The sequence below is a fragment of the Jaculus jaculus genome, chromosome 1 (assembly GCF_020740685.1).
Source record: "Jaculus jaculus isolate mJacJac1 chromosome 1, mJacJac1.mat.Y.cur, whole genome shotgun sequence".
Lineage (NCBI taxonomy): Eukaryota > Metazoa > Chordata > Mammalia > Rodentia > Dipodidae > Jaculus > Jaculus jaculus.
The window spans coordinates 32,013,560-32,035,911 of NC_059102.1; the positions used below are offsets into that span (position 1 = coordinate 32,013,560).

At 48.6% G+C, this 22,352-nt stretch overlaps 1 protein-coding gene across 1 annotated transcript; it reads left to right on the forward strand.

The window, feature by feature from the left end:
* Positions 1 to 336: 336 nt before the first annotated feature.
* Positions 337 to 7,613, forward strand: LOC101601630 (steroid 17-alpha-hydroxylase/17,20 lyase). Its single transcript, XM_004659390.1, has 8 exons — positions 337 to 633; positions 1,966 to 2,104; positions 2,328 to 2,557; positions 3,548 to 3,634; positions 3,972 to 4,187; positions 5,893 to 6,062; positions 6,781 to 6,884; positions 7,339 to 7,613. The coding sequence occupies exons 1-8, from the start codon at positions 337 to 339 to the stop codon at positions 7,611 to 7,613; spliced, it is 1,518 nt and encodes a 505-aa protein (XP_004659447.1).
* Positions 7,614 to 22,352: the final 14,739 nt, after the last annotated feature.

The window sequence follows — 22,352 nt, forward strand, 5'->3', positions numbered from 1 at the left end:
GCCTTGATGGCTCGCTCTGATACCATTTGCCTCTGGTGTCCTCTGGGATGATTTACGGTGCAGGAGCTCCAGGGAGGTGACCAACTGTCTGCCCCTGAGCCAGCTCCTCCTCCTGAGGGTTGCTTTGGAATTGAGCCAGCCCTTGAGGAGGCCACATTCCTCCTCTTCTCTCCACTCGAGAGAAGGCTCAGGCTTGGCTCAGTTTCAGGATAAACTTTTCACAAGCCAAAAGATAACCCAACGTCAAGGTGAATATGAGGAAAGCCCTTTAAAAAGTCCTCCTTGCTCCGTAGCGTCGCTGCGGCTCGTCGCCCTGCCCGTCTACACGCGGCCACCATGTGGGAGCTCTCGGCTCTCCTGCTGCTCGCCCTAGCCTATTTCTTTTGGTCCAGGGTAAAGCCCTCTGATGCCAAGTTCCCCAAGAGTCTTCCATTCCTGCCCGTGGTGGGCAGCCTACCATTTCTTCCCAGACATGGCCACATGCATGCCAACTTATTCAAGCTGCAGAAAAAATATGGCCCCATCTTTTCTCTGCGGATGGGTTCCATTCCTATGGTGATTGTTGGCAACCACCAGCTGGCCAAAGAAGTGCTTGTCAAGAAAGGCAAAGAATTCTCAGGGCGGCCCCAGATGGTAAGCAGCGCCCACCCTTCCTCCTCCTCCTCCTCCTCCTCCTCCTCCTCCTCCTCTTAATTCCCTGGGGATGTTTTTTAGTTCTTGACTCTTCCAACCTCAGACCGGTGGGATGACCCTTCAGACCTTTCTCCTCAACCTTTACACTGGGCAGGGAGAATTAACTGGAGATCTCTTAAACGGGCTTGGACAGCAGGTAGCATAGGGTTAGCACAGGAGTCTGAGGGTCACCCGGTCCCCTGTGCTGGATGATAATTTCTCTAGAAGATTCAGGTAAGGTCCTTAGCTCAGATCCAGTTCCAATGTACTCTATAAGTAGCCAGTGGAAATGTTATTTTTGGTGGAAAATGGAAACAGCTATTAATCTCTCCATGGGAAGGTCCTGGGGGGTAGTGGGGAAGAATCCTGGCTCTTTGGAAGGATGGGATTGCTGTGTTCCTTACTCCGTGGTTCTGGTTCATAGGGGTAAAGAGGCAGGAGATAGGGATATATATATATCTATATATATCTATCTATATATATCTATCTATATATATATATATATATCTACACATACACACACACACACATATATGTGTATATATACACGTATATACATATTTTTTTCCTGACCCCACTGAGATTGCTGACTAGCCATCCTATAAACACTGCAATCCCCCCACCCTAGCACCCCACTGCTAACTCCCTTGACTACTCCAGCAGCAGACCAGCAATGCCTCATTTTTCCACAGACTAGTCGGTCAGTTTGGCTGGTCAATCACCTGGCGAGTCAGGTGGGGTTCTGGGGGTCAAGGGTTGGAAGAGAGCCGCTCTGGGCCTCTTGTTCTTTAGGTGGGGAAGGGCCTCTGGGAGGAGGCAGCTCAGCTCAAATCCAAGCTGGACACGCGCAGTGTCTGTGCTCTTCACACGCGGGCTTGTGGCTGGTGGCTAGGCTTCCTAGCAGAAAAGGTCTTGCTGTGCCTTCAGCAGCCTCTCAAGGGCCCAGGGAAGGAAGACCTGACTGGGGGAGACAGTTCCCTGTCCTCCCCCCAACCCCCCCCCCCACAGGCACAGTTCAGATCTCATCCCATCCACAGCTGCCAGTCCAGGTCAGACACTGATGAAGAGAGGCTGTGTTAGTGAACTGAACCCCAGGGACCCTGTATTCAAATTCGGGGTTCTTTGTCGGCACTGTACTGTCTCTCAGGGAACTCAGAGAAGGGACTGCCTTAGGGTCATACTACTGAGTGGTCCCACCCGGCTGTCGGCATGGCAAATGGGGGGGGGAGCGTAGGAGGTGGGGGTAAGTGTTGGAAGCTGCCCTGATTCCTACAGCTTATCTTGCTCCCAAAGGTGACTCTAGACCTCCTGTCCCACCAAGGAAAAGGCATCGCTTTTTCTGACTCCGGTGCCCACTGGCAGCTGCACCGGAAGCTGGTGCTGGGCACCTTTGCTCTGTTCAGGGATGGTGACTACAAGTTGGAGAAGATCAGTGAGTGCCAGGCTGGCTCTGGGACTGGGGCTGATCTCTAGGGGGCTGGGGACAGAAAGGGGTTGGGGAAATGCCTTAAGTCCAGCCGTTTCTTGGAAACTGCTGCCATCTAGTGGCCATACAGTTTTCTGTGCTTGCCCTGTGGCTAAGCAGGGTGGGAGGGGGCAGGTAGCTAGAGGGCCAGAGGGCCCTGATTTACTTCCTCCACCCTTTCTCCCCTCAGTATGTCAGGAAGTCAGCACACTGTGTGATTTTCTGGTCACCTACAATGAGAAGGCCATAGATCTGTCCTTACCTGTATTCGCGTCGATAATCAACGTTATCTGCTCCATCTGTTTCAACACTTCTTACAAGAACGGGGATCCTGAGCTGATGACCATTAGGACATTCACAAAGGGGATCCTGAATAATCTGGACCAAGAAAATCTAGTGGACATCTTCCCCTGGTTGAAGGTGAGGGTGAAGCCAAGTCCCCAAATCTTTCAGTTACGGAGTTTCCTGAGCATTTCAGCTATGGTGAACTCTACCTATGCTGTCTCTTGTCTGTATAAATGTGTGTGGCTTTTAATCATACATCATCATCATCATCATCATCATTATTATTATTATTATTATTATTAAGGTGGGGTCTTGCTCTAGCTCAGGCTGACCTGGAATTCGCTATGTAGTCTCAGGCTGGCCTCAAACTTACGGCGATCCTCCTACCTCTGCCTCCCAAGTGCTGGGATTAAAGGCATGCACCACAACGCCCAGCTTAATCATACATCTTAATATTCATGATAGCAGCTTGCATTTAACCTATAATTTCTTTTTCTAAATTTTTTGTTCATTTTTTTTTTAATTTGAGAGTGACAGAGAGAGAAAGAGACAGAGAGAGAGAGAAAGCATGGGCACACCAGGGCTTCCAGTTCCACTGCAGACGAACTCCAGATGCATGCGCCCCCTTGTGCATCTGGCTAATGTGGGTCCTGGGGAATTGAGCCTCGAACTGGGGTCCTTAGGCTTCACAGGCAAGCACTTAACCGCTAAGCCATCTCTCCAGCCCATAGCCTATAATTTCTATGTGATAGCATTAAGCATAAGTTAATCACTGAATGTTCCTTGGAGCTATGTTAAATAATTCCCCTTGTGCAGATGGGGAAACAGTCTTCACCAGGTTAAGGAACTTGCCTGTGTCTGGAGTAAGGAAGTGTAGTAAGGGCAGCTTTGGTACTGAACATGGGGAGGAAGAGGAGGATACCACCCAGTCCTCCATTGTTTGGAGTTGCCCTAGTTTGTCCTTAATGATCCCATTCTGTATGGTTCATCTTGTGATCCATATGGCTGAAGGTCAGGTTGGTGTGGGAACTCTCCTGAGATGGAAAGCTAAGATTTGCCGCCAAGTATTGTCCTAGCTGGGAAAATGGAAGAGGAGTGGATTTGATGTTTCTTTCTGTTTCCTAGCTCTTTCCCAATAAAGCCCTGGGAATGATAAAGAAGTATGTGGAAATGCGAGATGGAGTGTTTATTAAAATATTGGAAAAGCACAAGGTGAGAGACCATGAGTTGTTAGAAATATCATAAGAGCGCCATTGGGGTTTATTTTGGACATCATGAGATCTCCAGAGCCTAGCACACAATAGATGCATAGTAGAAATGAAGCTAATTAATGAATGGGAGTGGCAAAGTAAAGAGGTCCCTAGAAGGGGCCCAGAAGAGAGGGTCCAGGGCTACTTCCTACCTCCACAAGCTCACAGGTTCTGCCGACCCCCTCTCCATTCACAAGCAAGAAGCCCTGCTGTCGGCGACGGGCAAGGATGGGGCATGGCAGGGATGTCGCAGGAGGGCTTTCTCACTTAACACTGCCTCCCATCTTTCCCTTGCCCAGGAGAAATTCAACAGTGACTCTATCACCAACCTGCTAGACCTACTGATTCAGGCCAAGATGAACGCAGACAACAACAATGGTGGCCCAGACCACGATTCCAATATGTTTTCGGACACGCACATCCTTGCTACAGTAGGGGACATCTTTGGGGCTGGTGTGGAGACCACCATGTCTGTAGTGAGTTGGATTGTGGCTTTCCTACTGCACAATCCCGAGGTGAGCATCTCCCCATGACTGTGTTCCTACCCCCCCCCCACCACACACACACCTTGGACCCCAGCCTCCACATTTGTATGGGTGGGGAAGGGAGATTCAAGGAAGAAAGATGCAGGAAGGTTAGGCTTGCCCTGTCGCTCACCCAAGCAGCGGTTGACCTGGCCCTGGGCTCAAGCTGCCCCGTCTTCTGGAAGCAGGACCCAGGCTGCAGATCCCCTACTGTGTAGCGTCTGACATACACTCTCTTCAGGATGTGACCATTGGGTTATGCTAAGCCCATCTTCTCTGTTTTTTTCTGTTATTGTATTTTTTTTTTTTTTAATGAGAGAGAAAGAGTGAGAGAAAGAGAATTGGCATACCAGGGCCTCCGGTCATTGAAATTAAGCTCCAAACGTGCGCATGTGCGACCTTGCACATTTGCGTCATTTTGTGCATCTGGCTTACATGGGATCTGGGGAGTCAAACATGGGTCCTTAGGCTTTGCAGGCAAATGCCTTAAGTCCTAAGCCATCTCTCTCTCTAGCCCTTTTCTCAGGTTTTTTTTTCCCCCTCAATTTTTATTAATATTTTCCATGATTATAAAAAATATCCCATGGTAATACCCTACCTCCCCTTCCCCACTTTCCCCTTTGAAATTCCATTCTCCATCATATCCCCTCCCCATCTCAATCAGTCTCTCTTTTATTTTGATGTCATCATCTTTTCCTCCTCTTGTGATGGTCTTGTGTAGGTAGTGTCAGGCACGGTGAGGTCATGGATATGCAGGCCATTTTGTGTCTGGAGGAGCATGTTCCTTCGGCTCTTACATTCTTTCTGCCACCTTTTCCACATTGGACCCTGAGCCTTGGAAGGTGTGATCGAGAGGTTACTCAGTACTCCAGTCACTTCTTTCCAGCACTATGATACCCTCTGAGTCATCCCAAGGTCACTGCCATTTGAAAAGAGAAGATTCTCTACCCAAAGTGAGAGTAGCATTAATATAAGGGTATAAATATTAAGAGAAGTGCTTACTGGGCAGTTTGATAAGCATAGTATATATATTTTTCCAGATATCAGCAGATGTTACACCCCTAGGGCTCATGACTACCCCTGTTTTAAGTTTTCAGTATCAGGGAAGTATTCCCCCACACCCCCCATGGAGCAGGCCTCCAGTCCAATTGGAGGGCAGTTGGTTTGCACCATGACAGACGTGCCACTATTGCACCCGTTGGCTCATTTGGCCTGGCTGACCAATTATAAGGCTTGCAGTGTCCTCAGGTTTTTTCTTTCTTACTTTCTTTCTTTCTTTTTAATTTTTTCATGATAGGGTCTCACTGCAGCCTAGGCCAACTTGGAGTTCACTATGTAGTCTCAGGCTGGCCTCAAATTTACAGCAATCCTCCTACCCAGAGTGCTGGGGTTATAGGCACGCACCCACCCAGCTTCTCTCAGGTTTCTAAAATAATATTTTACCTATTTATTTGCAAGGAGAGAGAGAAAGACAGAAAGTGTGAGAGAAAGAATGGGCACACCAGGGCCTGTAGCCACTGCAAACTACAGATGCATGCGCCACTCTGTGCATCTGGCTTTATGTGGGTCCTGGGGACTCTAACTTGGGAATATAATATGCCTTGCAGGCAAGTGCCTTAACCGCTGAGCCATCTCTCCAGCCCCTTCCCTCAGGTTTAAGCCACCTGCTCATATGCACCTTGCCCTGGCCCCTTAGGTAAAGAAGAAGATTCATAAGGAGATTGACCAGAATATAGGCTTTAGCCGGACACCAACTTTTAACGACCGGACTCACCTCCTCATGCTCGAGGCCACCATCCGAGAGGTGCTGCGCATCAGGCCTGTGGCCCCCATGCTTATCCCCCACAAAGCTAACGTTGACTCCAGGTATGCCCTCCCTCCTAAGACACCCAGCGCAGGATGTAGCCAGCTCTGCTAGCCAGCCCATCTTGTTCCCCATCTATGTCCCCCCACCTGCCCTCAGCCTGTGGGTCAACCTATGGTCAAGCAGGGGATACTACGATCAATCAGCCCATCCTTGGCTCACCCGCCACCCACCAACACTCACTGACTAAGCTGCAGAGCTTCCCAGTTCCCCTCCAAAGCCGCCTACCTCCCTTGGAGACATGAGTTTAGGATGAAAGACCCTGCTCTATGTGCCTATCCTGTCAAATAGCTGGTGTACACACACACACAAACACACCGGATCCTGAGGCACACCCAAAAGGCATAAAGGCCCATATAGTACACAGTGTTGATCTACAAGTATTTGTCCAGACAGGCGTGATGGCGCACGCCTGTAATCCCAGCACTAGGGAGGCAGACGGAGGAGGATCTCCATGAGTTCGAGGCCACCCTGAGACTACATAATGAGTTCCAGGTCAGCCTGAGCTAGAATGAGACCCTACCTTGAAAAAAAAAAAAAAAAAAGAACCCCAAGTGTTTGTCCAGAGGATCAGGCTGGACACAGAAGACAAGGAAAATTCGAGTGAGTGGGAATGAGGGAGTTGAGGGTTCTTCTTCCCTTCTCGGAGACTTGGGCTGAAAAGGAAGGGGATGGCAATGCTCCAGGGTAACCCAGTTCCTCCCCGCCTCTGTGGAGCAGCATCGGAGAGTTCACCATACCCAAGAACACACACGTGGTCGTCAACCTGTGGGCCCTACATCACAATGAGAAGGAGTGGCCCCAGCCAGACCGCTTCATGCCCGGTGAGCCTCTGTCCTGTCCTTGCCCTGGGGTCTGGGCCACACGGCCAGCCTGGACTCTGCTCTAACTTGCCAACACCCCAGCTCCCCCCTCACCCCTCACCAAGCTTGTTATTAGAAACCTCTTGGCTACACCCCTTGGGCCTGTTGCCACCCCCATTCCATCAGAGGGGGCTGTCCCAGACTATTCACAGCTGGGGTTCCCACTAGCTCTTCAAATTTAGTTTTCTCTGAGGAGTCCTCAGACATCTGGCTCCCAGCAAGCTCGCTCCTCCTCTCTTAGATGGTGGCATTTCCCACTTTGTGAATATTTCATTTCATCGGGACCATGAAAGGTTATCGGACAGCGAGGCCATCTCTCCTCGGGTGGGGTTCCCTGAGCGGGGCAGCATCGTCCCCCTTGGCCAGCGTAGAAGCATAACTGCCTGCCCTGAATGACGCATCTCTTTACTCACAGAGCGCTTCTTGGATCCGACAGGGGGGCATATCATCACGCCCTCCTTAAGCTACCTGCCCTTCGGAGCCGGTCCCCGCTCCTGTGTGGGGGAGGCCCTGGCCCGGCAGGAGCTCTTCCTCATCATGGCCTGGTTGCTGCAGAGGTTTGACCTGGAAGTGCCAGATAATGGGCAGCTGCCCAGCTTGGAGGGTGACCCAAAGGTGGTCTTTCTGATCCACCCTTTCCAAGTGAGGCTCAAGGTGCGCCAGGCCTGGAAGGACGCCCAGGCTGAGTAGCGCCTAGAGGTCCTGCCTAATGCCCCCCGACCCCATGCTGTGTAGCCGACAGTACAGAATTAAAGGTGCTATTCCCCCGTCTCCAGCCATTCCTCTCCTCCTCGCCCCCTCTGCCTTCTTTCCTAACTTGTAGCATGGCAGGTGATGTGCTGAATTAGAGGTTTTCTTCAGAATGTCCCTGAGTAAAGGAGTCATTTACTCACTCGCTCACTCAGTCAACAAACGTGTTGACTACCTTCTACGTGTCTGTCACTCAGTGACTCAGGGCACTCGGCCTCCCTGGCCTCTGGTCTCATGAAGTTCACGTTCTAGTGAAGGCTGACAGATAAATAAGAAGGTCAGACTCAGACTGGAGAGATGGCTTAGACAGCAAGGCACTTGCCTTGCGAAGTCTGAGGACCCAGGTTCAATTCCCCCAGGACCCACGTAAGCCAGATGCACAAAGTGAAGCACGCGTCTGAAGTTTGTTTGCAGTGGCTGGAGGCCCTGGAACACCCATTCTCTCTCTGTATCTGCCTCTTCCCCCCCCCACCTCAAAAAAATAAAAGAATGTTAGACTCATGAATGCTTTGACATCAGTTATTCTGGGCGATGTGGCATGAGAATGGCACAGTGGGAAGCAGACACTTCAACCAGTCTGTGGGGGATGCCAGGACACGGGGAGCAGACGTGACTGAGGGAGAAACAGGTGAAAGTTCTCAAGGTAGCTAGGTCAGCATGGCTCAAGAGGACAGACTAGCTCCCCCGGAGACTTTTTTTTGTGGGGGGGTTGGCTTTTCGAGGTAGGGTCTCACTCTATCCCAGGCTGACTTGGAATTCACTATGGAGTGTCAGGGTGCTGGGATTAAAGGCGTGTGCCCCCATGCCCAGCTTGATTCATTTTTTTTTGTTTATTTTTATTTATTTATTTATTTGTTTGTTTATTTGAGAGCGACAGGCAGACAGAAAGAGAAAGGCAGAGAGAGAGAGAGAGAATGGGAGTGCCAGGGCCTCCAGCCACTGCTAACGAACTCCAGATTCATACGCCACCTTGTGCATCAGGCTGGCGTGGGTCCTGGGAAGTCGAGCCTCGAACTGGGGTCCTTAGGCTTCACAGGCAAGCACTTAACCCCTAAGCCATCTCTCCAGCCCTTGATTGGTATTTTTAAATTTTAAAGGTGGGCTGGAGAGATGGCTTAGCGGTTAAGCGCTTGCCTATGAAACCTAAGGACCCCGGTTCGAGGCTCGGTTCCCCAGGTCCCACGTTAGCCAGATGCATAAGGGGGCGCACGCGTCTGGAGTTCGTTTGCAGAGGCTGGAAGCCCTGGCGCGCCTTTCTCTCTCTCTCCCTCTATCTGTCTTTCTCTCTGTGTCTGTCGCTCTCAAATAAATAAATAAAAAATTTAAAAAAAATAAAAAATAAAAAAAAAAAATTTTAAAGGTGCTCCCTTAGGTGCTTCACAGAGAATAGTGTCTCTGTACGGCGCTGGGAGCAGGGAGAACAATGAGAAAGGGGACTGTTGTGCTGCTCTGGGAAAGAGACATAGTGAGGGTTCAGGGCATGGCCACAGCATGTGCGTGGGTAGAGCTGTTTGTTTTCAAACTAGAGCAACAGATCTTGTTTACTTCCCCCCCCCCAACATTGTGTTGTATCTGCCTCACAGGTTTGCTTTGCAAGCATGTATAACCCACAGACTAGGCCCATCACAGCATCACCATCTTGGTCCTCAAGGATGGACATGCCCCCTCCTCACCCTCCTTCCCTGGGGCAAACACCACCAGGAACAGGATCTGGAAAGGAGGCAGCTGCCTCCCACAGCACTGCCTGGATTCTGATCTCTTTCCGCACAAAACACTCCCAAGAAGTATGAAATGCTTCCTCACGAGAAGATGGAGCCCAGATCTTGAAAACAGCCTTTTTATACTTTGGCCACTGGCCAGTGTGCAAATAAAGGATGTCCCCAGACATCCCCAGAGACTGGCTCTCGCCCTTTAGCCTAAAGAGAAGAAGTCTTCTCCCCAGCTTTCTGGCATCAGCCAGACCAGGGTCAGATCATCAATGACCCACAACCCAATCCTTTCCCTCTGATGAGACAGAAGGCTCTGGAAGGGCCAGCAAGGGCACAACCAATATCCTGCCTAAGCTTCCAAAGGAAAAAAACCTAAGGGAAGTCTAAGGAGAGACAGATATTTCCTCATACCCGCACATTCTTCAAAGAGCTCTGCTAATCCAGTGGTAGCAGGCCATCCCCTATTATCCCAGCTCTTGCGGTCTTGACCTTTGCCAGCCAGTGACTCCAGACCTGGCTAAAGAGCCCAGAGCGCCCATCCCAAGCAGCCTGGGAGGTAGAGATGCTGACGCCATTGTGAACTGAAGAGAGAGGTTAAACTGGAGTCCTGCTTCCCTCTCCCAGGGGCCCCGTGCCCCACCTTCACACTGCCTGCTGAGAGCCAAAGCTGCCTTCTGCTCAGAGTGCAGGGGTCAGGGCTGCTGGGGGAGAGCTGAGTACTTCACATTTGCTCAGATTTTGAAGGGCACTTTGTGGGCCAGTAACAGATAAAGCAAATCAGTAGAAGTAGAAAGCCCGTGTTCTCTGTAGAAGAGGGTGATGGTGAGATGGAAAATCTGCAGTCTCCAACTACTGAAGTGGAATGTTGAATGGCAGACAAATGAGACTACTGCTTCATTTTGCGCACAAAGGAAACTGAGGGCTCGTGTGGGTGATGCATGGGTGTGACTTTCCCCAAGTCCCACAACGACTTAACAGCTCAGCCGAGACCAGAACCCAAGACTTCAATGATGCGCAGTGAGGGGTCAACCATCCTTTCCCACCTGTCCCTACGGACTTGACAGAGGGCTTTCAGGATGTCTGGCCAAGGAGTGTGCTTTTCTGAAAAGCTGTCCTCTTACAAAATCTCATAGATGCTGACTGCTGCCCCACATGTGTGCTATTGCCTGGAATGAAAGGCCTTTCCTCACTAACCTGTCTGAGCCCCCCTGAGGTTCCAAGTAAATGCCTTCCTCCAACTATGACTCGATCGCTTCCTATTGGCCACGCACTTCTATCGACCCTGAGCCCCACCAGCATCTCAATATCTTCCTGTGCTTGAAATGAGCACAGAGGCCCCCAGGGACACAGTCCACCTCTATCTTTGAAGTTCATGGCTGAGCCTGAGTCTCTGGTCCATTACTAATTTATTTATTTATTTTTCTTTTGTTCCCTTTTTTAAATTGTTGTTTAACAAGGCAGGGTCTTCCTCTATCCCAGACTGACCTGGAATTCACTATGTAGTCTCAGGCTGGCCTCAAACTCACAGTGAACCTCTTACCTCTGCCTCCTGAGTGCTGGGATTGAAGGCGTGTGCCACAGCACCCGGCTCCCATTGCTAATTTCTTGAACCTCAGGATGTTTTATGCAGAAGGAAGCCCAGATCTTAGGCAAAGCTGGAAGGTCAAAGAAATCCCCACAGGCAGCATTTTGTTTTTGTTTTTATTTCTTTTATTTATTCATTTATTTTGTTTGCTTTGTTTTTTGAGGTAGGGTTTCACTCTAGCTCAGGCTGACCTGGAATTCACTATGTAGTCTCAGGGTGGCCTCGAACTCACAGCGATCCTCCTACCACTGCCTCTGTAAGTGCTGGGATTAAACGTATGTGTCACCACACCCAGCTTTTTATTTTTATTTTTGAGACAAGGTCTCATGTAGGCCAGAATGCTCTACTAATCCTCTTGCCTCTGCCTCCCAAGGGAAGGGATCACGAGCATGCACCCTATGCTTGGTTTCCCTCCTCCAGTGCTGGGGATCAAGCCCAGGGCCTCGTGTGTGCTGGGTAGGTACTCTATCACTGAGCCCCACCCCGGGCCCCTGGTTTCACTCTCCAGCACCACATACACAGGAGGTGGGGATGTGCCTGCAATCTCAGCACTCTGGAAGTAAATAAAGGCTGAAGGACCGGAATGTCAAGGTCATTCTTGGCTGCATAGGAAGCTAGAGGCTAACTGGGCTACAATGACCCTGTCTGGATAAAAAAAAAAAAAAAACTGGGGGGAGCACCTGGAGAGATGGCTTAGCCATTAAGGTACTTGCCTGGGAAGCATAATGAACCATGTTTGACTCTCCAGTTCCCACATAAGCCAGAAGCACAGTGATCAAAGCAACTAAGGTCGCACTTGGGCACAAGGGGGCGCATGTGTCTGGAGTTTGATTGCAGTGGGTGGTGACCCTGGCGTACCAATTCTCTCTCTCTGTGTGTCTCACATTTAAAAAAAAAGAAAAAAAGAAAAGCAGTCTGCAGAAGGCATCATGGCTCTGGAAAGAAGTGACCGGAGTGTTCAGTACTGCAATATCTCTATCACACCTTCCAAGGCCTCAGGGTCTAATGCAGAAGAGGTGGAGGAAAGAATGTAAGAGCCAAAGGAAGGGTAAGACTCCTTACAACGTGCTCCCCCCAGACACAAAATGGCCTGGATATCCATGACCTCATAGTGCCTGACCCTACCTACACAAGACCATCATAATAGGAGGAAAAGATGATGACATCAAAATAAAAGACTGATTGAGAGGGGGAGGGGATATGACGGAGAATGGAATTTCAAAGGGGAAAGTGGGGGAGGGAGGGTATTATCATGGGATATTTTTTATAATCATGGAAGTTGCAGTAAAAGAATTTGAAAAGATTAAAAAAAAAAAAACCTTAAGGTGGGCAGCAAGAAAGAAAAAGCAGTCTGTTGGGCTTGCCTCAAAAAAAAAAAAAAAAAAAAAAAAAGCAGTTGGCTGGAGGGGTAGCTTAGCAGTTAAGGCACTTGCCTGCAAAGCCAAAGGGACCCAGGTTCAATTACCCAAGACCCATGTAAGCCAGATGGCACATGCGTTTGGAGTTTGTTTGCAGTGGCCCTGGTGTGCCCATTCTCTCCCTCTCTCTCCCAAATAAATAGATAAAAATAATTTTAAAAATTAAAAAGAGGGCTGGAGAGATGGCTTAGCGGTTAAGCGCTTGCCTGTGAAGCCTAAGGACCCCGGTTCGAGGCTCAGTTCCCCAGGACCCACGTTAGCCAGATGCACAAGGGGGCACACGCGTCTGGAGTTCGTTTGCAGAGGCTGGAAGCCCTGACGCGCCCATTCTCTCTCTCTCCCTCTGTGGTGGTTTAATTCAGGTGTCCCCCATAAACTTAGGTGTTCTGAATGCTAGGTTCCCAGCTGATGGATATTTGGGAATTAATGCCTCCTGGAGGGAGTGTATTGTTGGGGGCGGGCTTATGGGCTTTATAGCCAGTTTCCCCATGCCAGTGTTTGGCACACCCTCCTGTTGCTGTGGTCCATCTTCTGTTGGCCAGGGGGTGATGTCCACCCTCTGCTCATGCCATCGTTTTCCCCTGCCATCGTGGAGCTTCCCCTCGAGCCTGTAAGCCAAATAAACCTCTTTTTCCCAGAAGCTGCTCTTGGTTGGGTGATTTCTACCAGCAATGCGAACCGGACTGCAACAGTAAAGTGGTACCGAGGAGTGGGGTTGCTGCTAGACACCTGACTATGTGGCTTCAGCCTTTTGTAGCTGAATTTCAAGAGGAAAGTGGAAGGAGTTGAAACCTTGGCCTAAGAGATATGCCTTGCAGTGCTGTAAGTACAGCTCAATGGACTATTCTGGTCTGAGCTGCAAGACCTGAAGGCAGTAAGAACTATGGACTGTGAGGTTTGGCTTATGAGGGTGCGAAAGAGCTTTGCTTGGACTGGGCTAGCAGTTTGTGTGAGAAGCTTGCTCTTATGCCCATGTCCTGAGAAGTTGTGCAGGGTTGCTTTGCGTAGAAATGAACTGGTGTGTGCAGAGGGATATGGCACAGAAAGAAAAATCTTTGGGTGAACTGTTGCCCATTCAGCTGCAACTGAGAGATTCCAACCTTTGAGACTGGGCTAGCTGACCTGTGCTGGGGCAACAAGAAGAATGTAGACTCTTTTTGAAAGGGCCTGAGTGCTCAAGGTGTCCTGTTCTTCAAAGTCTGCTTAATTCCCCCCTGGATTAACAAATTGGCACCCTACCTGGTATCGTGGAGTATAAGAAATGCTGGAAAGAGGGTCATTGAGTTTGCAACACGGTCTTGTGATTTGGAAATGGCCATGGGCAGTGTGAAGCGGGTTTGCTCTTTGCCTGCATAGAGACCCCATGGGGCCATGAGGATGAACCGTGGCTTGCAGTGGAGACCCAGTGGAGATGCCGGGACCATGAGATGGCTGCTGAGGAGCTGCCAGCCCCGATGAAGTTTTCCAGGACTGTGAGTAGCCTAGCTGGAGGGGCGGAATTGGAATGCCAGAGACTTGTTCCTCGTTAGAATTATCGGACTTGAAGATTTGTCACTGGCTAGAGTTGCTGGACTTGAAGCTACAGAGTTTGATGTTTGCCCTGGTTGTTTTAAATCTTGTATTGGTTGAATGTTTCTTTGTTATGCCCAATGCCATCTTTTGCAGTGTGAATATTTATTCTGTGCCATTATGGGTTTTTTGAGGTTATATTTTGGTATTATGGCTCAGTTAAAAGATCTTGAACTATGGGGATGTATGAACATCACTGGAATTGATAAAAACTATGGGGACTTTTAAAGTCAGACTGAATGCATTGTATTTTACATCATGTATGGATATCAGTTTATGGGGGCCAGGGGCGGAATGTGGTGGTTTGATTCAGGTGTCCCCCATAAACTTAGGTGTTCTGAATGCTAGGTTCCCAGCTGATGCATGTTTGGGAATTAATGCCTCCTGGAGGGAGTGTATTGTTGGGGGCGGGCTTATGGGTATTAAAGCCAGTTTCCCCTTGCCAGTGTTTGGCACACCCTCCTGTTGCTGCGGTCCATCTTATGTTGGCCAGAGGGTGATGTCCACCTTCTGCTCATGCCATCGTTTTCCCTTGCCATCGTGGAGCTTCCCCTCGAGCCTCTAAGCCAAAATAAATCTCTTTTTCCCAGAAGCTGCTCTTGGTTGGGTGATTTCTAACAGCAATGCAAACCAGACTGCAACACCCTCTATCTGTCTTTCTCTCTGTGTCTGTCGCTCTCAAATAAGTAAATAATTTTAAAAAAATTAAAAAGAAACGTTTAACAAAAGTCCTCTGTGTGGGAAGGGTATGCCCCTTATTTGTGTATTTTCCAGTAGCCACCAATGTGATGGGACAATACTAAGTTAAGGAGTTGCTCAGTGGCATCATATGCCAGCACTGAAACCATGCGCAGGACATGCTCTTGAGAAATGCATCATTAGACAGTTCAAACATTGTCTTCACATCACTATACGTACACAAAATAAGGAGGGATGGTCTATTACACAGCCACACTGCACACCTACACAGCACGTGTCTGTGCTGAACACTGTAGGCCACTGTGGCACAATGCTATCTGTGCACCTACACAGGTTTGTTTTCACCAGCATTGCCCACAAGCACATGAGAAAACACACTGAATTTTTAGTTCCACTATCGTCTTGTCATAAATGTGGTCAGTCGCTGATGGAAACATCATGAACACATAGTAAATACTATTGTGTATTTCTGCTGACACATGGATAGGTATTAGAAAGTGATTCATTTTTGTTTTAGTATATGCATTAATAATATATTCAGAAGTCTAGGGTGATGGCTTGCTTACTAAGCCTGCTGACACAGGTTCAATTCCTCAGCACCCACATACGGCCAGACGCACGAAGTGGTGCATGAGCCTGGAGCTCATTTGCAGTGGCAAGAGGCTCTGCTGTGCCCATACTCTCGCTCAAATAAATAAAAACATTTCTTAGGGCTGGAGAGGTGGCTTAGCAGTTAAGCACTTGCCTGTGAAGCCTAAGGACCCTGGTTCAAGGCTTGTTACCCCAAGACCCACATTAGCCAGATGTACAAGGGGTCACACGCATCTGGAGTTCGTTTGCAGTGGCTGGTGGCCCTGGCGCGCCCATTCTCTCTCCTCTCTCTCTGCCTTTTTCTCTCTGTTGCTCTCAAATAAATAAATAAAAATAAACAAAATATTTTTTTAAATTAAGAATTAATTAAGAATTTTTTTTAAAAACTACATATTAAATTGTGGGCTTAGTTTACTTTCCTGGCTATTTAGTAACTCATAGAAGTTATGAACATTTAACCACTCTTGTGAACTAGAAGAGCTACCCACCCCCAAGACTGGCCCTGCCCATGGGTGGAGCAGCTCCCCTGGGTCCACTCTGTAGGGGAGGAACTTCCTTGGTAAGGGAGATGTGTGGTGGGCAAATGTTCTGCAGGGGAACTCTCTCTAGTCACACGTGGACAGGTGTCCACCTATGGAGGCCAGGGGGCTCCAGAGGCAGCAGGGGCCAGAGAGGAAGGACACTGAGTGAGGAGGACCTGGAATCCCGGGCAGTAGGACTGGCTCCCACCGGTCTTGGATCACCCAGCACTGATTTTACTAAGCCTCAGCTTCCTCCCATGTCAGGGTTACTTTCCCCTGGAGCTGTCCATTGCCTGAGGTTCTGGTAAGGATGAAATACAAGCGTCTTTTATATGTGACAAGATCAGCCTGTGGACACTTGTGGTTGTGTATGGATACAGTGTTGTTCTGATGTTGGAATATGAATCTGCTTAGTGCCTTAATAAGCACTGGATTTATCATTGATATTTTAGTATTTATTTTTTATTTATTTATTAGACAAAGACAGAGAGGGTGAGAATGGGTGCGCCAGGACTTCCAGCCACTGCAAACGAACTCCAGACGCGTGCGCCCCCTTGTGCATCTGGCTAACGTGGGACCTGGGGAACCGAGCCTCGAACCAGGGTCCTTAGGCTTCACAGGCATGTACCTTAACCACTAAGCCATCTCTCCAGCCCTCATTGATTTGATTTTTTTCCACCCACTTCCATAAAGTAAGTCCTTCCATGAGATTTTTTTTTTTGAGAGAGAAGGCCTCCCTCCAGTGTAATTGAACTCCAGACGCACGTACCATCTTGCCTGTGCTTGCGTCACCTTCTGTGTCTGGTTAACGTGGGACCTGGAGAGTAAAACCTTAGGCTTTGCAGACAAGCACCTTAACTGCTAGGCCCTTCCCTGAGGTTTTCAAGCTAACTTTCCAAGAAACATTACTGGGAAAGGGAATGCAAAGGTACGAGAAGGCAGGGAAGTCTTCCAGAACCCACCTGTGGGTAGGCCATGATGACAGCAGCCAAGTGGACAAAAGGAGCAAGGACAAATGAGTGTCTCTGTAACTTCCCGGAGGGACTGGGTTTCTTGAGTCTTGGTGAGAAAACACAACGTGGAAGAAATATCACATTCCAATGAGGAACAGGCTGGCTTACTGCGAAGAAAAAATTCACATCAAATAAAAACTTGTTTCCCTCGTGAATGCTGGAATCCTCCTTTTTATCTCCTCTGAGGAAATCTATGCACTCTTTCAAGTAAAGATACAAAAAAGGGCTGGGCATGGTGGCACACACCTTTAATCCCAGCAATTGGGAGGCAGAGGTAGGAGGATTGCTGAGTTTGAGACTACCCTGAGACTACATAGTGAATTACAGGTCAGCCTGGGCTAGTGACACCCTACCTCAAAAAAAAAAAAAAGAGATGAAAAAGAAAAAGATGCAGCCGCAACTCCCAAGGATGTGCCCATGTTTCCAAAGGTCACACCCACCTTGTGGAAGTGAGCAGGCACTGCTTACCACTGGGAAGTGCCCATTCCAGCTCTAGGGGGCTCTTGGAGGGTATGGGCATCATTTTTGACACAGGCCACAAGGGGACAGTGCAGATCCTGAGGAAATGACATCGACTTCATCTTTTACCATATTACTGCCTGATGAACACGTCTTCTGGGTCCCTCATTTTGAGAAGTCACAAGCTTTTATCATGTGGCTTCTAGACACATTTCATTATTTTTTTTTTCTTTCCGAGGTAGGGTCTCACTTTAGCCCAGGCTGTCCTGGATTTCACTACATATGGCCCTGAACTCACAGCAATCCTCCTGCTGGAATTAAAGGCATGGGTCAAGCCAGGCATGATGGCACATACCTTTAATCCCAGCACTCAGGAGGCAAAGGTAGGAGGATCGCAGTGAGTTCAAGGCCACCCTGAGACTACATAGTGAATTCCAGGTCGGCCTGGGCTAGAGCGGGAACCTACCTTGAAAAACCAAAAACAAATAAAAAAATAAAGGCATGCATCACCATGCCTAGCCCTCTAGGCACATTTTAGCTCATGTTCTGCCTCCTTACTAGTTAACTGCACGGCCTTTGAGGTCAACAGATCTGGCTTCAAATCCTGGCCCTGCTATTTATTAGCTATGTGATCTTGGACAAGTGGGTTCTCTCCACTGACTGCCTCCAGGAAGTGGGAGTAATTACAATCTACCTCCAACAAGTGTCCTGAGTCAAAGATAAGGAAACGTAGCCAGGCATGGTGGCACACCCCTTTAATTGCAGCACTCAGGAGGCAGAGGTAGGGAGATGGCTAGGAGTACAAGACCACCCTGAGACAATTCCAGGTCAGCCTGGGCTAGAGCGAGACCCTACCTCAACACGGACCCCCCCGAAAAAAAAGGGTACCTAAGATGCTAAGACTCAGTATTATGTCAAAAGGCAATAAAAGCGCAATAGACAAATCAAGTTTAAATGTTTTATTATCTACTCACCTCTGGGCTTCATCTCTTGCCACTTCCCAGAATGCAATGCTTTCCAAAACACACATGTCTTCTGTTTAGGCTTCTCCGGATGCTTTTGTGCTTTTTCACAGCCTGACACTCAGGCTGGCATTTGCCTACATTCCCTTTTGTACCTTTTTAAAAAAATAACTTGTTATGGTGTTTTAAGTATTTTATTTATTTATTTTTATTTACAAGAGAAAGAGGCAGATAGAAAGAGAGGTAGAGAGGGACAGAGAGAGAGAGAGAGAGAGAATGGGCATCCCGGGGCCTTCCACTGCTGCAAAGGAACTCCAGATGCATGCGCCACCTTGTGCATCTAGCTTATGTGGGTCCTGGAGGTTCAAACCAGAATCCTTTGGCTTTGCAGGCAAGTGCCTTAACCAGTAAGCCATCTCTCCAGCCCTTAATATTTTATGATTTTATTTGAAGGGGGTACATAGAGAGAATCGGTGTGCCAGGGCCTCCAGCCACTGCAAACAAACTCCAGGCATATGCGTGCCCTTGTGCATTAAGTTGGTCCTGGAGAATTGAACCCAGCTCCTTTGACTTTGCAGGCAAAGGCCTTAACTGCTAAGCCATCCCTCCAGCCCCCTTTCTCGCCTTTCTTCTCCTGGCAAGCATGGACTGCCTTGAACTGTGTGAACTCTGTTTTCTTCCCCTCCAGACCTATTAGAACCCTGCCAAGGAACCAGGTCTAAGGCATCTTTGCATCCCCAAAGGCTTGTGAAGCAGCCAGTCTGTTTTGGGCTTCTGTTTTGTTCTAAGGCAGGGTATCATGTAGTTCAGGTTGGCCTTATCCATGTGTAGTGGGGCCTTGAACTCCTATCCTCCTGCCTCTACCTCCCAAGTGCCAGCAATAGAGGCTTCACTATGCCTGCGGCTCAGCAGTCTGGTGGTCTGTGGCTCAGTCTCTTGCTTCTATGTTGGAACCTGAAACCCAAATGAACCCAATCGCCAGCCCTTCCCATCAGGTCAGCATAAGGCTGGCCAGCAATCAACCAAGCCTGTTTCTTCCTCCTCCAGAGTCAAACCCTAGCTCTTGACCCTTGGCTAGAAACAGGAAACTGGAGAATGGGTGTTTCTTGAAATTCTCAATTCATCCAAACTACTCTGGCTTGTACCTCAGGGCATAATCAAATCTCCACTTAGACTTGGTCACTAGCGGCGACAGAAAGCATCTCTGTACCTCAAAAGAAAAATGAGGAATCCAATGACCCAAGAACTCGGCACCAACTTCCACACACAGCTTCTGGTAACCAGCCCATGAGTTGCACCCTGTTGTCTTTGGGCCACTCTATTAACTTTAAAAAAGATGTTGGGGCTGGAGAGATGGCTTAGCAGTTAAGGCATTTGCCTGTAAAGCCAAAGGATCCTGGTTCCTCCAGGACACACATAAGCCAGATGCACAAGGGGGCACATGCACCTGGAGTTCATTTGCTGTGGCTGGAGGTATTGGTGTGCCCATTCTCTCCCTCCCTCTCTGCCTTTCTCTCAAATAAATTTAAAAAAAAAAAAAGATGTTGTAGTGTGGAGGTGCGTGCCTTTAATCCCAGCATTCAGGAGGCAGAGATAGGAGGACTGCTGTGAGTTCAAGGACAGCCTGGAGATCCAAAGTGAGTTACAGGTCAGCCTGGAGTAGAATGAAACTTTGATACACACACACACACACAAAGTGAATAAAAAGATGTTGTATACCTCCAGTTCTTTCCCCTGTTTTAGTTTAAGACAAGGTCTTGCTAACAAGATTGGTCTGGAACTCACTGTGTAGTCTAAGCTGTCCTCAAACCTTATGACCCTCCTGCCTCTTGTCTACTGAGGGCATCAGATTACAGACACGCACCACCGAAGTTTCCTGTGGTTTTAGAAAACTATCCTAGATGTTAATATGTCCCACAAGGGTTGCCTGAAGGAGTCATGCAGTTGGTTTATCAAGGCAGGGTCTCACTCTAGCCCCGGATGACCTGGCATTCACTATGTACTCCAGGCTGGTCTCGAACTCATGGTAATCTTCCTACCTCAGCATGAGCCGCCACACCTGGGCGAGTCCTAATTTAGAAATAAAAGGCAACAATGACCCCAACTGTTACTGAGGAGCCAGAACAGTGTCCTTTGGCCCAGGGTCAATGACAGGGGCAGGGACAATGTCTGGCCAACTCTGAATTCTCCAAAGCCACGGGACTGACTACTGGGCAAGTTCCAGGCTAAGAGGTCAATACTCGCCACCATTTCCCAGGGGACTTGGCCCATTGTGAGCACTCCACTTGAACAACGGAAACCTTTTTTCTGGGAGCAAGTAACCCAAAGAGAAGTCACGACAGGCAGGCTGGGCACCACTCAAGGACTCACACCTGACTCAAAATGAAGAGGTAAAAAACAAAGGAGTTTGAGCTGGGTGTGGTGGCACACGCCTTTAATCCCAGCACTTGGGAGGCAGAGGTAGGAGGATTGCCATGAGTTCAAGGCCACCCTGAGATGAGAGAGTTAATTCCAGGTCATCCTGGACCAGAGCGAGACCCTACCTCGGAAAAAAAAAAAAAAAAAAAAGGAGTTTGAGTCTTAGGAAAGAATCACTGGCCCACAGTAACAGATGTTGGCACAGTAGGGACTCTTCTACCTAAAAAATCAGTCTGAGAACCCCCCCTTATTGGCATGACCTCCTGCTACTCCTGAAGTCTCTGAACCTGTCACTCATCTCTTTACCTATCGTGGGTGCTTGTTATTTCACTTTTTTTTTTTTTTTTTTTTTTTTGAAGTAGGGTCTCACTTTCTAGCCCAGGCTGACATAGAACTCATTCTGTAGTCCCAGGCTGGCCTTAAACACATGGTGATCCTCCTACCTCTGCCTCCCAAGTGCTTGGCTTAAAGGTGTGTGCCTCCATACCTGGCTCACACCAAATGTTTTGTCATCCTAGGTATAAGCTCTTGAGGGCTGGATGCTTGACTTATTTATTTCAAATTTCCCTAGCGTCCAGCACAGTACCCGGTACAAAGTAGGCAACTCAATACATTATTTTGTATATTAAATCCCAAGGGTGAGTTTGGTGACTCACTCCTGTAATTTCAGCACTCAGGAGGCTGAAGCAGGAAGTCTGAGATGAGCCTGAGCTATGTAGGCTGTACAGTAAGTTCCTAGCCAGCCTGGACTAGAATGAGAACCTGTTTCAAAACAAACAAAAAGCAAGGGGCTGGGCTAGAGAGATGGCTTAGCGGCTAAGGCGTTTGCCTGCAAAGCCAAAGGACCTCAGTTCGATTCCCCAGGACCCACATAAGCCAGATGCACAAGGGGACTCATGCATCTGGGGTTCGTTTGTAATGGCTGAAGGACCTGGCATGCCCATTCTCTCTCTCTCTCTCTCTCTCTCAAATAAAATAAAAATATAGTTTTTAAAAAAGGGGGGGGGCTGGAGAGATGGCTCAGCAGTTAAATGTGTCTGCTTGCAAAGTCTGTCAGCCTGAGTTCAATTCCCCAGCAGCCATGCACAAAGTGGCACAAATGGAATTTGTTTGCAAGAGGCCCTGGCGCGCCCATGTGTGTCTTCTCTCTCTTCTTGCAAAAAGGAAAAAAAAAAAAATCACCCAAGGATGACCACCCACATCCACATAGCTGACCTATCAGCAAATGAGACCTCCGGAAGTCACATTTCAACTTTGGTGTATCTGACAACTTGAGGTCTCCTCTCTCATTTTTGTTTTTGTTTTTTGAGGTAGGGTCTCACTCTAGGCTGACCTGGAATTCACTATGTAGTCTGAAGGTGGCCTTGAACTCATGGCAATCCTCCCACCTCTGCCTCCTGAGTGCTGGGCTTAAAGGCATGTGCCACCACACCCGGCTCTGAGGTTACATTTTTAATTTGTTTGTGGAGTGTGTCACAAAGTGTTCCAGACATCAGAGAGAGGCAGAAAATTGGAATGACAATTCCTCAGGACAAAGGGTGAACTCCATGGCAAACCCAGCCTGCTTTGGCCTGTGGCTCCCATTTGGCTCAGTATCTGTCCTCCAACACCTATGAGACCCCACTGGGGCTGTGTGTGGAGAAGGGAAAAGGGCTTGCAGTGTGGGTCTTGAGGGAACTCCCTTAAGTCTGAGAAAGGAAAATAAATAAATAAACAAAGTGCTGCAAGAAAAAAG